General features: G+C 59.3%; 1 protein-coding gene across 4 annotated transcripts in view; it reads right to left on the bottom strand.

Annotated features, from left to right (window-relative positions):
• Positions 1-211: 211 nt before the first annotated feature.
• Positions 212-13,379, bottom strand: part of CCND3 (cyclin D3) — a 47,230-nt gene continuing 34,062 nt past the window's right edge. For all 4 annotated transcript variants that reach the window (XM_075442881.1, XM_075442882.1, XM_075442883.1 and 1 more), the window contains exons 3-5: positions 5,955-6,114; positions 5,265-5,407; positions 212-2,052 (exon numbers count right to left, since the gene is read on the bottom strand). In XM_075442881.1, the coding sequence (XP_075298996.1) occupies positions 1,891-2,052; positions 5,265-5,407; positions 5,955-6,114 (465 nt within the window). In that variant the 3' untranslated portion in view covers positions 212-1,890. The remainder of the gene's footprint in view (positions 2,053-5,264; positions 5,408-5,954; positions 6,115-13,379) is intronic.

Here is a 13,379-nt window from a genome sequence, read left to right as displayed (position 1 = left end):
TCTCCCGGGGGGGTCCTGCCTGCCTGCTCCCCGGTTCACGCTGGGAAACGCAGGGCTGGAGCCCCCGGGGCAGCCCGAGGGGATCCCCCTCCTGAGGGGGTCCCACCCCAGCGCGATTCGGGGCGCAGGCAGGAGCTCTGCTGGGGAGGAGGAGGCCGAGGGCTGCCCAAGGCACGGAGTGGATGGCAAAGGGAAACCCTTGAGGCCTTGGTACTTGTTTAAAATACTTTATTGCAACGTCATATGGTCCTCTGATTCTCCCAGCGGCGGGACTCTCGCGTGGGAACACCAAACCAGTTTACTCTTAAATTAAAACTCATTTATATATATAAAAAAAATTCTTGTTGTACAGACGGGCTCTGCGTGCCCCCCAGCCCTCCTGCTAGCAGGAGTCAGCGGCAGGCGGCTCTTCTTGACGCATCAGGCTGGAGGAAGAACGGCAGCCCCACATTTTTGCACCTGATAAGACCTTTGTTTCTGGTGGCAGCCAAAAAGGGAGATTTCTACCTCCTTTTCCACGTCCCCCACGGGAGGACGACAGCCATGGGTCCAGAGGTCGCCGAGCAGCATCAGCCTGCCTCCCTTCCCTGCGGAGTCTCTCTGGCTTCTCGCGGTTCACACAACTCAACTATTTAATGGTTCTCTCTTAGAAAAGCAGCATATTTTTTTTTTAAAACACTTTTTATAAAAACTAACAGGATCAACAACGACGACACAAAAATGCAATAATCGCTTTTCAACTCAAGTGCGCAGCAAATTGCCCACCCGCTGAGGGTACGGCTCGGACCCACACGGACACACGAACACGCAGCGCAGCCCCCTCCTCAACGCCATCCGAGACCCCCGCCCCGGGGGCGCGAAGGCGCAGCTCGGACTATAGCAGCACATTCAAATGTATTTCTTAAAACCTAGTCTGATGTCTAAGCTACTTAAAAACCCAACCAGCTTCCAAGTGAGAGTCTCCCCTTGCGCAGGGAGCGAGGGAAGGGGATGAAGGGCGAAGGCACTCTTTCGGAAGGCGAGGAGACCAGCACCCAGGCCCCGCAGCACGGAACGGCCGTCTTCCTCCCTCCCCGTTTTCCCAGCAGTTAACAATAAATTAAGCAGCCTCAGCGGGGCAGCGGCAAGCCAAGGGGATTGCGCCCAAACCTCGCCCAGGAGGCTGCTCCCCGAGGCGAGGGCTTCTCTTCTGCCATCCGCGCAGACGGGGAGCGCGTCCCCCGAGCAAGCCGAAAACCCGCAGATCCCAAATCTAACGGCAACAAGAACCAAGCCACGCGTTTCCCCTCCAAGCAGAAGCAGCCACGCCACCCCCCCAGGAGCCACAGCGATCTGGCACGAAGCGATGGGGACCGAGGGGGCAACAAGCACCCGCTCCCTCCTCCCGACACGCGGGCCTGCAGCACCCCCGCCCAGGGAGGGAGGCTGGGGGGCCATCAGGGTTTTGGGGGTGCAGGCCAGGGCGAGAGGATCGCTATCCATGATTGATGGCCCACACGGGGCTGGAAGCCATCAGGGAAAACAGCCCCGAGGAGAGAGCGAGCAGCAGCCAGCCAGGCTACGAGGAACACGAACTGAGAAACGTTTCACAACTTCCTTCGGGGTCCTGCTCCCCCTCCCCAGCTATTCTCACGCCCTGCCACCATCAAAACGGTCGCTTCACCCCAGCCACCTGCAGAAGCCGAAGAGCAGCGTCGAGCTCCGCCAGCCTGGCTGCTCGCTCCGCCAGACGAGCGCAGATCCTGCTCCGCGCTCCCGGCAAGCGGAACAAATCCTCGGCTGGCGTCCGATGGAGGGGGCTGGCGGAGGGGTAGGGGGGATGCAGCGACCTTTCGGTGTCCAGGGCGAGGGCCTGCTGCGGCGGGGCCGGGCGGCTCTGGGGGAGCTTGGTCACAGGTTGACGTCCGTGACGTCTGTGGGCGTGCTGGCGGGCGTGCCGGCCGAGTAAGCGGCAGTCTTGGCGGTGCTGTATTCCGTCTGGGTTTGCGATGCCTGCTTCAGGCTCTCGGCTAAGGCTGCCTCGATCTGCTCCTGACAGGCTTTCAGGCAGTCCTGCAGGAGAGGGAGCGACACAAGAGGCCTCAGTTCGCTGCTGCCCGGAGGTGGGAGCCGTATAAATAGGTCTGAGCAGCTGCTGGGCTACGTCTCTGGCCCCTGGAGCATCTAAACACACCAGAGAAAGACGCCCTTCTCCAGTGAGGGCCATCTCCAGCCTACCTGTGCTGTAGGCCCCTCCCCAGGAGAAGCCCCGTGGCTCTGGTTGCCTTCTCCCCAGCTCCCTGCTTGACCACATCCTTGAGGAACTGACTTTGCGCCCATCGGAGCTTCCCAAAGCATGCGGGCTCGTGCCTGGATGCAGCGTCTGATTTCAGCACGGTGGCCGTCAGCTGCCGCAGCCGACCGAGCGGGCAGAGCAGCACGGCTCTGCGCAGGCCGGTACCGACCCCGGCTGCCCAGGTCCACGAGCCGTGGCCGGCGTGCAGCAGCACGGGCGTGCAGGGGACCGTGGAGCCCCTCCCGCCTCCCCCAGGCCCCGCATCCCAGCTCTGCCGGAGCTCGGCGCGGTCCTGCGTCCCTGCGGTCACCTCCCCGGGGCAGGGAAGCTGCGCACAGCTCTGCCTGCTCCCAGCCCGGCCCGTGTCCGAGCCAGGACAGGGCCAATCCCTGGCTGACGCCGCTCCAGCGCCTGAGGAACTCGCAGGCAGCTGGACCCGACCCTCCCAGATCCAGCAGCCACCCCAGCCACATGTTCACTACAACACAACGCGCCATCGACACTGGGTCGTTACGAGGACCCTCCTGCTTTGCCCCCAGGGAGCCCCGCGTGACCCACCCGCACCTCCCCGGGAACCCAGCGCTGGGGACGCCGCAGGAGGCATCGCAGCCCAGCTCTGACACCGCGTCTCGGCTCTGGCCGAGGGGTAAGAGGTGGCATTTCGCACCTCGCGGCCGGAGCCGGGCTGGACGCCACGGGGCCAGCCGCGCGGGCTGGATATTGTCACACACCGAAATCTCTTACCAGGAATCTGCCACCGGTTCTTAGAAACTGTCAGAGGATGTGGCGAGCGAAAATAGCAACGCCCACCTCCCCTTCCCCAGCCGCTTCCCGTCAGCGCAGCCTCCAGCCCGACCGCCCGCAGCCCCGGGGCGAGCTCGCTGCAGGGCCTCTCGCCACGGCCAGCCGGTCCCTGGGCTCTCTGTCGGCGATTTCACAGAATCACAGAATGTTCGGGGTTGGCAGGGCCCTCTGTGGGTCACCCAGCCCAACCCCCTGCCCAAGCAGGGTCACCCAGAGCAGGCTGCACAGCACCGCGGCCAGGCGGGGCTGGAATATCTCCAGAGAAGGAGACTCCACAGCCTCCCTGGGCAGCCTGGGCCAGGGCTCCGTCACCCTCAGAGGGAAGAAGTTCTTCCTCGGGTTCAGCTGGAGCTTCCTCTGCTTCAGTTTGTGCCCGTTGCCCCTTGTCCTGTCGCTGGGCACCACTGGAAAGAGTCTGGCCCCGTCCTCCTGACACCCACCCTGCAGATATTTAGAGGCATTTCTAAGGTCCCCTCTCAGCCTTCTCTTCTCCAGGCTGAACAAGCCCAGCTCCCTCAGCCTCTCCTCGTAGGAGAGATGCTCCCGTGCCCTCCTCATCCTCGCAGCCCTCCTCTGGACTCTCTCCAGTAGCTCCTCATCTTTCTTGAAGTGGGGATTTTGGCAGAAATGCTAAAAGCCGGCTCAGCCAGCAGGGGCTACCTGGGAGGCAGCTTGGCTTGCCCAGCCTGCGTGCCCCCTGCTCCCAGGGCAGCCATGCCACGGCACTGGGGCTCAGATGCCCAGGGGCTCTGGTCCTGCTCCATCAGGGATCAGGACTGGTCCAGAGTGGCTCCAGGCCTCACCCCAAGCCAGCTTCAGCGTGATGGCACAGCTCCTGCCCAGCCACGGAGCCAGCACAGCCCTGCACCATCGTCCCGCTCTGTCCCCACAGTCTCCCTGCACCCCCAGCACTGCCCAGGCCCAGCTGTGGGAAGGGGATCGCTCCTTCAGTGCGGAGCCAAAGGGGAAACTGAGGCAGGGCCCAGCAACGCTGCGAGGCCAGGTTCAGGGAGCAGCCTCAACACCACCAACACGGGGGCCCGAGGCCGGGTGCTTCCCCTGGGAGCCCCGCGCCTCTATGGACATGTCCCCGCGCTGCTAAAGGAGCCGTCGCGGCCCTGCCGGGGCCGGGGCTGTCTGTGCAGCACCCTGCTCCCGGGCGGGCTCTGGACGGAACAGATGCCCTCTCGGGGCTGAGGAGCGCGGGCTGGCGGGTAGCAGAGGCGTGCGGGGCTCCGTTTCGGCTCCCCTCCCTCGGCGGTGCCCTCCCTGCTTCCCACCTGTCCCCTCCGCCAGCCCGGAGGCAGCGCAGGTTTCAGCCCCTGCCCCCTTCACCGCAGCAGCTTGAGAGCAGCTGGCTGCGCCGATTCACTCTTTAAAAAGGCTCCGGCAAACAAACAAAAAAAAAATGGAAGCCGCACAAACAGATCAGGACCCCCTCCCGCCCCGTCCCCTCCCCGCCTGGACAAAGCCTCGTCGCAGCCTCCCACCCGCCGCGGCCCCGGCACCTCGCCCAGTTCCCAGCGCTGCTGTCAGGGGACTGTAACTCACCCCGCACCCGGCATTGCCGCTCGGGCGGAAAAAAAGATCAAAAGGGGCCCCGGCAGAAGAAAGGCTCCCGGTCACTTCGCTGCAGCAGGAGCGACCTGGAAATGGGGAGCCTGACTGGGCCCCCCCCATTCCAAGGGCAGTGGAGGGCCGGGCAGATGCCCCCCCCCACCCCGATGTCCCCAGCAAAGCCGCGGTGCCAACGTCCTGCAACGCATTGTGCCCCCGACCCCCTTCCCACCCCGGTCTGGGCACCTGCAACCAGACACCGGCAGAGCTCAGCAGATGACGAGCCCGGCTTCTCCCTCCGCGCCATCCCGCCTCGCCAACCCGATCCTGCCGACACCTGCCCGTGCCGGGAACAGACGCTGCGCTTTGTGCTGCTTCTCAAAGGCTCCCGAGCTCGCCCCGCTCGGCCCAGGCAGCACTCGGAGCCCAGGAGCCCACGGCGGCCACGGGACTGACCAAGGCTCCCAAGTTCACAGATGCTCACTCCTCTCTAGGCGCTTCTCAAGCCAAGGTCGGCATCGTGATGAACAGCCTAATTTGCTCTCCCACTAACGAGGAGCAGAAAGAGGAAGGGTTTCCGCCAGATCCAGCAGCAAAACCACTTTGCCCTTCCCCCGCGGACACTCACCACCTCCGTGCCGGTGATGCTGGCCAGCAGCTCGGTGATCGCCTCTCCGGTGAAATCGTTCACAGAGACCGTCAGGCCGTGGATCGCCGCTCCGATGCTGCCCGTCGCAATCATGGAGGGGGGGTACATGGCAAAAGTGTAGTCTAGAGCCAGGACAGGGACACGAGGGGCAAAAAGAAGCAGCCGTTAGCAAGGATGCACGTGGTAAGCTCTTGGGACTGCGACTTCCCTGGAAAACTAGAGGGGCCAAACAGAGGGGTCTCTCCAGCCTCGCAGAGAGAAATGGGGGTGAAGTAACGGGAAACGGGCTGAGCGTCAGAGCAGCCAGCCTCATTAAGCTGTTTCTCTGGGTCTGTCTCACCCAAAGAAGTCCTGAAGACAAAGTTGCTCCAGTGGCTTTGAGCGAGGCCGGTAAAAACTCAGATTCAGCCCTGCCTTTACCCTGACCACCCTCCCACAGTCGCAGCCGCAAGAGGAGCGGCATGGCGGCTTTGCTCGTCCCTGGCACCTTCCAGACGTCCAGTAAGAGCCCGCAGGACCAATATCCCACTTCGTCAAGGACAGAAAACACGTCACTGAGCAGCAAACGCTCCGATTTAAATGAAGGCAGGCATTCAGCTCCCCAGAAAGCCAGGGCGTCGGGGTCCAGCCCCAGGTCACCCAGCCAGCCCGGCGGGAGCAGGCACCCACCTGTGGCACACAGGGCGATAAAGGTCTGCGCGTGTTTCTTCACCAGCTCCATCTTGTCCTCCGGCAGCGGCAGGTGATGGAGGATGTGAGCCAGGAAATCATTCGCTATCACCGAGACCAGGTCCCACTTTAGCTTATCCAGGACTAGAACCTCCCAATCCTGCAGTCAGACAGACAGAGAGACAGCCAGCCAGCACGTTATTCAGCAGGGCTAGGCCAGGCAGAAACACTCACGGGGTTCAAGCGCAGGTAAAGCCAGTGCTTGGGGAAGGACCAGTAAACCAGTACAATCCATGAGACAGGGAGGAAAAGAGGGAACGTCCCTGCTCTGCAACTATGGCACAAATCCAGCCTTGAGCTGCTGCAAAGCCTGGAGCGAAGATCAGAAGAGGAGGCGACAAATCTGGTTTCTTCTTCCCAAGGCACAGTCAGATTAGCCTTCGACACCCCTCTGCTTTGCAAGGTTGCTGCACCAGCCCACAGAGGAGCAACCAGAGCGAGGAGCAGTAGGAACACCATTCCCATATTCCTTCTCCACTCCTGGAAGGAGAGGCTGATGTCCAGGCTCCCGGGAGCAATCCAGCTCGGGGCTGATGCCGTTGCAGCACAGGAACAGAGCAGCTCACCTCCCCGCGTGCCCCTCGGAGCCAGGCAGTGCACCCACTCCCTCCCACAGGGGCTCCTTGGCCAGGGAAGCGCAGGAGGCAATAGCTGCTCTGCAGCCAGCCCCTCCGCACAACCCACCGCAGCAAGGGAAGGTGGGGGAAACACAGCTGAGCCCTCAGGGCTGCAGCCAGCCAGCCCAAGCTCCTGTACGAGAGCTTCAGTCGCTAAAGAGCTCAGGGGCTGCGACTAGGTGCCGAGGTCTTCAGCCCAACGGACAAATACTGGGCACTCAGCCCTACGGAGGAGGTCCCAGGCTGGGCACGTTGGCAGAGCTCCCCTACTCATTATGCCTCTTCTCTGCCAAGGGAGCCTCCAGCCATGCTCAGCAGAGCATCCCCAGCAGCTCCTCTGGGCAAGAGGCACTCGGCAACCACGCTAACGCCCACCTCGCCCACTGACATACACGTGAGGGCTCACTGGTGCTTCCTAGGCACGTGCCGGGTGCCTGGCGATGTCCCCGTCCCATGTCATGGTGCTCTCTCTAAGCATCTAACGGAGATTTCTGTAGTATCTCCCACGAGCTGGTCTCCGTGCAATCTGCAAGCTGGGGAACAGATGGCAGGAAGGCCAAGCTGGAGCCCAGGCCGCTCCTCTCGTCTGCTCAGCCTCTCGCAGGCTCTTCCAGCTCCAGGCATTAGTCCTAACACTGACGAGGAAACCAAAGCACAGAGCAGCCACGGGCAAGCACTTGGCTGAGCCCTCACCCAGCCAGTCCCGAGAAGCTGGGTACCAAAGCACTCATCCGGCAAGGTACGAGCAACGAGAGCGCCGCAGCCAGAGCCTCTGCACAGGACCTGGGGCCCCCGCGTTCAGCTCCCTGCTCTGCCGTCGACGTCAAGGTCTGCGCGACTCAGCGTAGCAGCTGAGGCAAACTCAGAGGCCACACTCGTACTGGTCTCACTGGGCTGAGCAACTTCGATGTTACGTCTGGGTACGACTACAGCACTGGCAGCCGTCTCAGGAGAGGCGAGAGCGGCGTCTTCCCAGGATTGTTTCCCTTCCCATCCCAGCAGGAATGTCACGAACAGCCCACACCCAGCCGGTCCCAATTCCCCCACATCCCGAGCCACGACGAAGATCTCTGGCCCCCAATTTCTCTCATCCTCTGGATCAGCAGCAAATCGGGGTCCAGCTATGCCAGAAAGGCCGCCGTGTCCCTGCTCCCTGCTAGCAGGGGTGACAGTGGCCCTGCAGATGTGCCGGGAAAGGAAAACACTGCAGGAGCCGAAGCTCCAGGTTTGGAAGGACAGAGCTGAACAGGGATTTGTATCGGATATCTCCATTTCAGGGCCTGCTCCTACCCAGCAGAATACCTATTCTTTTTCCAAGCAGTCTAGGATTACAAGGTCAATGCTGCCCACAGACGTGCCAAAGGGCTGCCAGAACAGATGGATTTGAAGAAGTGAGATTTTTCATAAGGGCAGATCTTCATTTTCTATCTTTATTTTTAAAAAAAAAAAAAACCCCACTCTTTCCCTTTACACAATACCAGTTTAGAGTTGCTTAAACGAGCAGCATTGCTCAACCTGCTCCAAATCCCCCACGAGGCCAAACACACTCTTTGCCATTTCACAGCCTGCGCTTTTCCAACCAGAAAGCAGCGCTTCGCTAGCGCACACTTTCCCAGATGGATGGCCAGCCTGCCAGTCTTTCTGTATTTTTAAGCCAAATCCACAAGATAAGAGCAAGAAGAAACTTCGCAATGCGCTCCAGAGCCTGAGGATCGCGGCACAGCTCACTGAGGGTGCCTCGTTCAACGGGGGAATCGGAACAGGCTTGGGTACAGGGATTAAAACCAGGTAGTGCTGGCCACTGGTTAAACTGCTGCAACACGGCGAGGCGACGCGAGGAAAGGGCTGCGGGAGGTGCAGAGCTCTGTGTGTTGCCCCTGCCTGTCGCTCGTCTGGAGCCCACCGAGGGCAGCAGGCTGGGAAAGGCGGCTGCTTGCTCGTGCATGAGCCCACTTTCTTGGGAAGGGGCACAGGACGCTGCGGACGCCTCCAGCAGTGGCTGCCCCAGGGGCGAGAGGCCGAGGCTGCTCCAGCCTGGCTTCTCCACGCAAGCTGGGAGCTTGGCCCTTTTGCAGACCCGGGGAGAAGGTCAAAGGAGGACTTGGAGATTGCTACTCATGGAGCAAACCCAAAAGGGATTGCTACACCCAAACGCAGAGCTCCTGGGCATGGAGGGGACCCCAGCCCAGCATCATCCAGGCTCCTGCTCCTTGCCTTTCCCCCCCAAGCTGCAAGCTAGCTCCTGGGATTCACCAGAGGCACGTGTGGCAAAGAGCCTGTCCCTGCTGGGACATGTTTTGTCCTAAGCAGATCCAGGGTGCAGATCAGCGCAGCTGTGAGACCTCACCTGGGACAAGCTGGCTCCTGCCACACCAGGACTGATCCGGGACAACAGCCCGTCCCTTTGCAATGCACAAAAGCAGCTCTTTTCCAGCTACCACAGAGGTTCGCCGTCTTCTTAAAAACCCTGTTGTTACAAAAGGCCTGATCCCGAGACCCAGCCGGCGCTCGAGATGCCAGCTGAAGGCGCCAGACGCCAGGGACTGTCACCAGCTCACAGGATTTAGCTCAGGGAAGCCTCTCTCCTGCCAAACCACCCTGCTCCTCGCTTCTCTCCTGCTAACCCTGGGGACTTCCCGCCCTCAGAGCGGCATGTCAGAATCTCTGAATCACTTTATCTGTGGAAGAAGCAGAACAAAAGGCTGCAAGAGATAGGCAAGCAGGTTTGCGACAGCAGCACGCTCAGTATAGCAAACATCCTTTTCCTGGCATTTTGTTTTGCACCTAATTGAATCAGTCTCTGCCTGGCTAATGAAAGAGAGGAAGAAAGTGGAAAATGTCCCTTTGTTTCTCCAGCCTGCGGACGTACCCTCCTCGTGGAAGGGCTGCACGCTGCCAGCGCTGCCCACCGAGCATCGCGTCGCTGGGAAGGCATCAGGTCCCCCTTCCGCAAGCTGCCCCCCGGGCAGAGCTCCCCACGCTTGGCCAGCATCGATCTCGAGGGGTGGACACTGCACAGCAGCTGAGCTTCCCCTCCGCAAGCCTGTGTCCTTCATCGCTCCTGGCTGCATCCCGCAAGAAAGAAAAGACAAAACACGGCAGAAGGAAAGCAGTGACCGTTTCCCACTGCCTCCCCGGCTGTGACACGGTGATCTCGGAGCACAGTCCTGTTGCCACGGAACAGCATCAAGCCCCGGCTCGCTGCCTCTGCACCCTCTCACTAAGACAGACCCAAGTCACAAGCAGAGAGTGCTGTACTCAATTTACAGCTCTGCAAACTCAGTCTGGCATGCGACTGTCACGCCGGCTTCCCTCCTTTTCATCTAGTGACAGTCACTCCGCACATCAAGCTCAACCCTCAGCAACACCCACACACCCGCCGTGCCTACAAGGAGTCTGTGTAAACCTACCTGGCAAGGCTGCACAGGGAGCAGAGAGCCCAGCTCCTCTCTGCAGCAGCCCTGTCCGCAGGAGAAAAGGAAGTTGCACTTGATTTTGTCACTGAAGTTGATAAGGTACCATTTTACATTGTCACAGACCTGATGAGACACCAGCCAAGCAGGAGCAGGCTGCGCCCCGCTGTGCTCACGAGCTGACTCAAAAGGAGGGTGGAAAGCGCTGCTGATGTTGCTGCTGGCCACCCACCCGACCCAGCAGCCGAGACGCAGCTACAGAAATGAGCGGCCGTGAAAGTCCATTTGCAAATAGGAAATCTGGGGCAAACGTTTGTTTCCATCCCCTGACCAGAGTCAGGTCTGGATGTCAAAGGTAAAGGTGCCGACCTCAGACGCAGAAACGGTCACATCTATCCCACCCATGCAACAAGCAGAAGGGAAAACAGGAACACAGAAGCACGTCTTCTGGAAAGTCAATGCTCTATCACAAGTGAACACCCCTTTCCACTCAGCTGTTCTCGCTTTCTCTTATTTTCACTCCTTATGGCCTGCTGTCACCGCTGCTCCCTTCATTATCTACCTAGTGGCTTGATCCTGCTTACGGTCTTTGCTAGGAAATGCCTGGCAGTTTGCAAACCCGTCCTTAGGTCAGAGATTTCAGAGGCAAGGCAATGTGTTAGGAGCAAACCAGGCAGACGAAGGTGACCTACAACTGCTGTCCCCAGCCTCCAAGCAGCTGAACACCCTCTCGCACAGGCCAGAAAAGTCTTCATTAAAAAAAGATAAAAAATAAGAGAAAGGTAGGTTAGATAACGCCCTTGACGGAAATCCAACTTCCTCCAAATGGACAAGTCCCTCGTTGCATCATTTCCTTCTCCCTAGAATAACTTCATCAAGATTTTGTTTCAAACGCGTCCTTTCTAAACCGCTGAGCTGGTGCCAAGCATCCCGGCAAGAGAAGGAAGCAAACCCACTGGGAGAGCGAGCCAGCTTCCTCCGAAAGGCCGGGGAGGACACGCTGGAAGCTGAAATGGCACCAATCCATGAGAAGAGGCCAGGATGCACCATTGTCCAAACCGTGATGAAGAAGCTCCCCTTCCCCTCCCCACCCTCTTCCACGGCAAGATTGTGAAAGAGAAGTAACATTACCACGATTAGCACAGAGGAGGAAAACAGCAGCTCGCCCTGGTTTTGTAATCGGGGTATTAACTCTTGTCAGGTCCCAAAGCGAAGACGAATCCTTCATGTATCTTCAGATGTTGCCTCCACTCCTTCTTCACGGTGGAGAGCAATGGGAGACTGGAGCAGGATCTGCTCCAAACAGGGTTAAGAATCAACCGAAAGCAAGCCTTGTGGTGGGCAGGGAAAGACCACCACCAGCTCACGGGCTCCAGAGCATCTCCTGCCCAGACACCTGCCAACGCCTTGGAGTCTCTCCTTAAGGGCTGGGCCTGGTTTGTGATGCCTGCTGCTCAGCCCGTTGTGCCAGGAGTAAACCCCTGCACTGCCGAGAGCTCCTGGCCATCCCCTGGGGAAAAGAGAAACGGGAGCCTATTTGCCTGGAAAAGCTATCTTTGGCTATCCCAAGAAAGGACATTTGACCCCCAAAACGAAGCCGTTCCCATCCACCTCAGCCGCACACTGATTCTGGAACACAACGATGGAAGAGCTCTGTGCCAACCACCCAGCTGTGCCTCCTGCTGCACCGAGAGCAACCCGGGATCCTGGGGCAAAAAAGGGACGGGGAAGGAGAACTCCCGCACCGAGAGCTGCACAATCCGAAGCGAGCAACAGGCGGCAGACAGCGCTTTCCTCCTTTATCTCCTCCCCAGCACTGCCAGGAGGAGGGAGAAGGGAAGATGAACATTGTGGCACTGCTTACCCACAGCTTCCTGCTGACAAACCTCTGGGGGGAAGAAATAAAAAAGGCTCTGAGGGAGGAGGCATTAGCATCTGAGTGGAGGGTGAAGGAAAGCCTCCAGGGCTGGTGCTGGTGCTCTGCCCACCACCCACCTGCACATCTCCTAACTGTTCTCCTTTGGAGGGAGCCTGCTACAAAGCAAGCTCAGGATTCAGTTGAAAAAAAGCAAATCATCACCCAGAGTAAATCACTAAGTAAATCAGAATGAAATACAACTGGGATCCACAGGAGATATGCACCAGGTGCCCACCAAGACCAGTCGCTTGTAGCCCAAGGTCCGACATCACTAGAGTTCGCTGTGATGATCTCCCCTAGGCTGCAGGGATAATGACAGGGCTCCCCATAAAGTCTGGGTCAGAGAGGGAGATCGAGGTGGAGCACAGCAGTAAGTTCACCTTGCCGCAACCCACATTCCTGCTGGGCAGAGAGCTCATCCGTCCCTCGGATGGGGCAGGAGTCTGACACTGGCCCATGACACGTGTTTTGACCAGCTTCGCGCTCCGGAGGGCACGTAGAGCACGGCCCATGCTCTGAAGCGCAGCCTGCTTGCCTGCAGAAGACTGCCAGGCACCTCCTGCTCACCCTGCTGCCTCTGCAGCCAACAGAGGCAACTTCTGCTGGCCCAGCAGAAAAGTGAACGCAAACCAACTCCCGTTCTCCCCTGCCTTTTTTTCCAGTTAAATGTTAACCCTCTCGCTATCACAGGACCAACAGGAAGCCTTGCGTTACAGGCTGGGACTTGCTTCATGGGACAGATCCCCGTCCTGGGAAGATACCCACGCTGGATGGGAAGCTGCTCCCAAGGATGCAGCTCTACTGGTAAAGAGGAGAAAGGCTTTGCGGCAGCCCCCCGCAGCAGGATACCGCAGCACGACCACAGCTCAGCATCCAGAGGAGCAACGAGCAGTTGCGTTTCCTCTCTGCGTTCCTATCCCTGAGCAGTTGTGTTTCCTCTCTGCGTTCCCATCCCTCGCCACTATTCAGGGTAAGGATCCACGTACTTTTTCCGTGAGTGCTGCTTAAGGCAACAACCGCCCACAAATGACTACAGGGAGAGAGGTATGGAGGTGAGGGGATTTTCCCCAGCCTTCACTGGCACTTGGAAAAACCGTGGTCATACCAGAGCTCCCCAGTTACCAGAACTACCTTCCGATTCACACCTGAAAGTTTCGTGGGTTCACTCCCCACCCTGGGGACAAATCACACTCAGATCATCTTACCCACCCCAGCCCCAAAAAACAGACACTTTATAAGGCGATGACTAACCCCGAGAAATTCTCGTAGACAAACCGTCTCCAGGGATGTTTGTTACTCGAAGCGAGGTGGCCGTTTCCTCCCGAGGGCTCTGATCTACCAGCACGGAAGGCCCCCAAGAAAAGGGGTTCTCCAATTTCCTCCTCCGTTGGAGAAGCTGAACTCAGAGGTTTGGATC

Source organism: Opisthocomus hoazin, chromosome 25, assembly GCF_030867145.1.
Source record: "Opisthocomus hoazin isolate bOpiHoa1 chromosome 25, bOpiHoa1.hap1, whole genome shotgun sequence".
NCBI classification, from domain to species: Eukaryota; Metazoa; Chordata; class Aves; order Opisthocomiformes; family Opisthocomidae; genus Opisthocomus; species Opisthocomus hoazin.
This window is presented reverse-complemented; position numbering and strand designations above follow the sequence as displayed.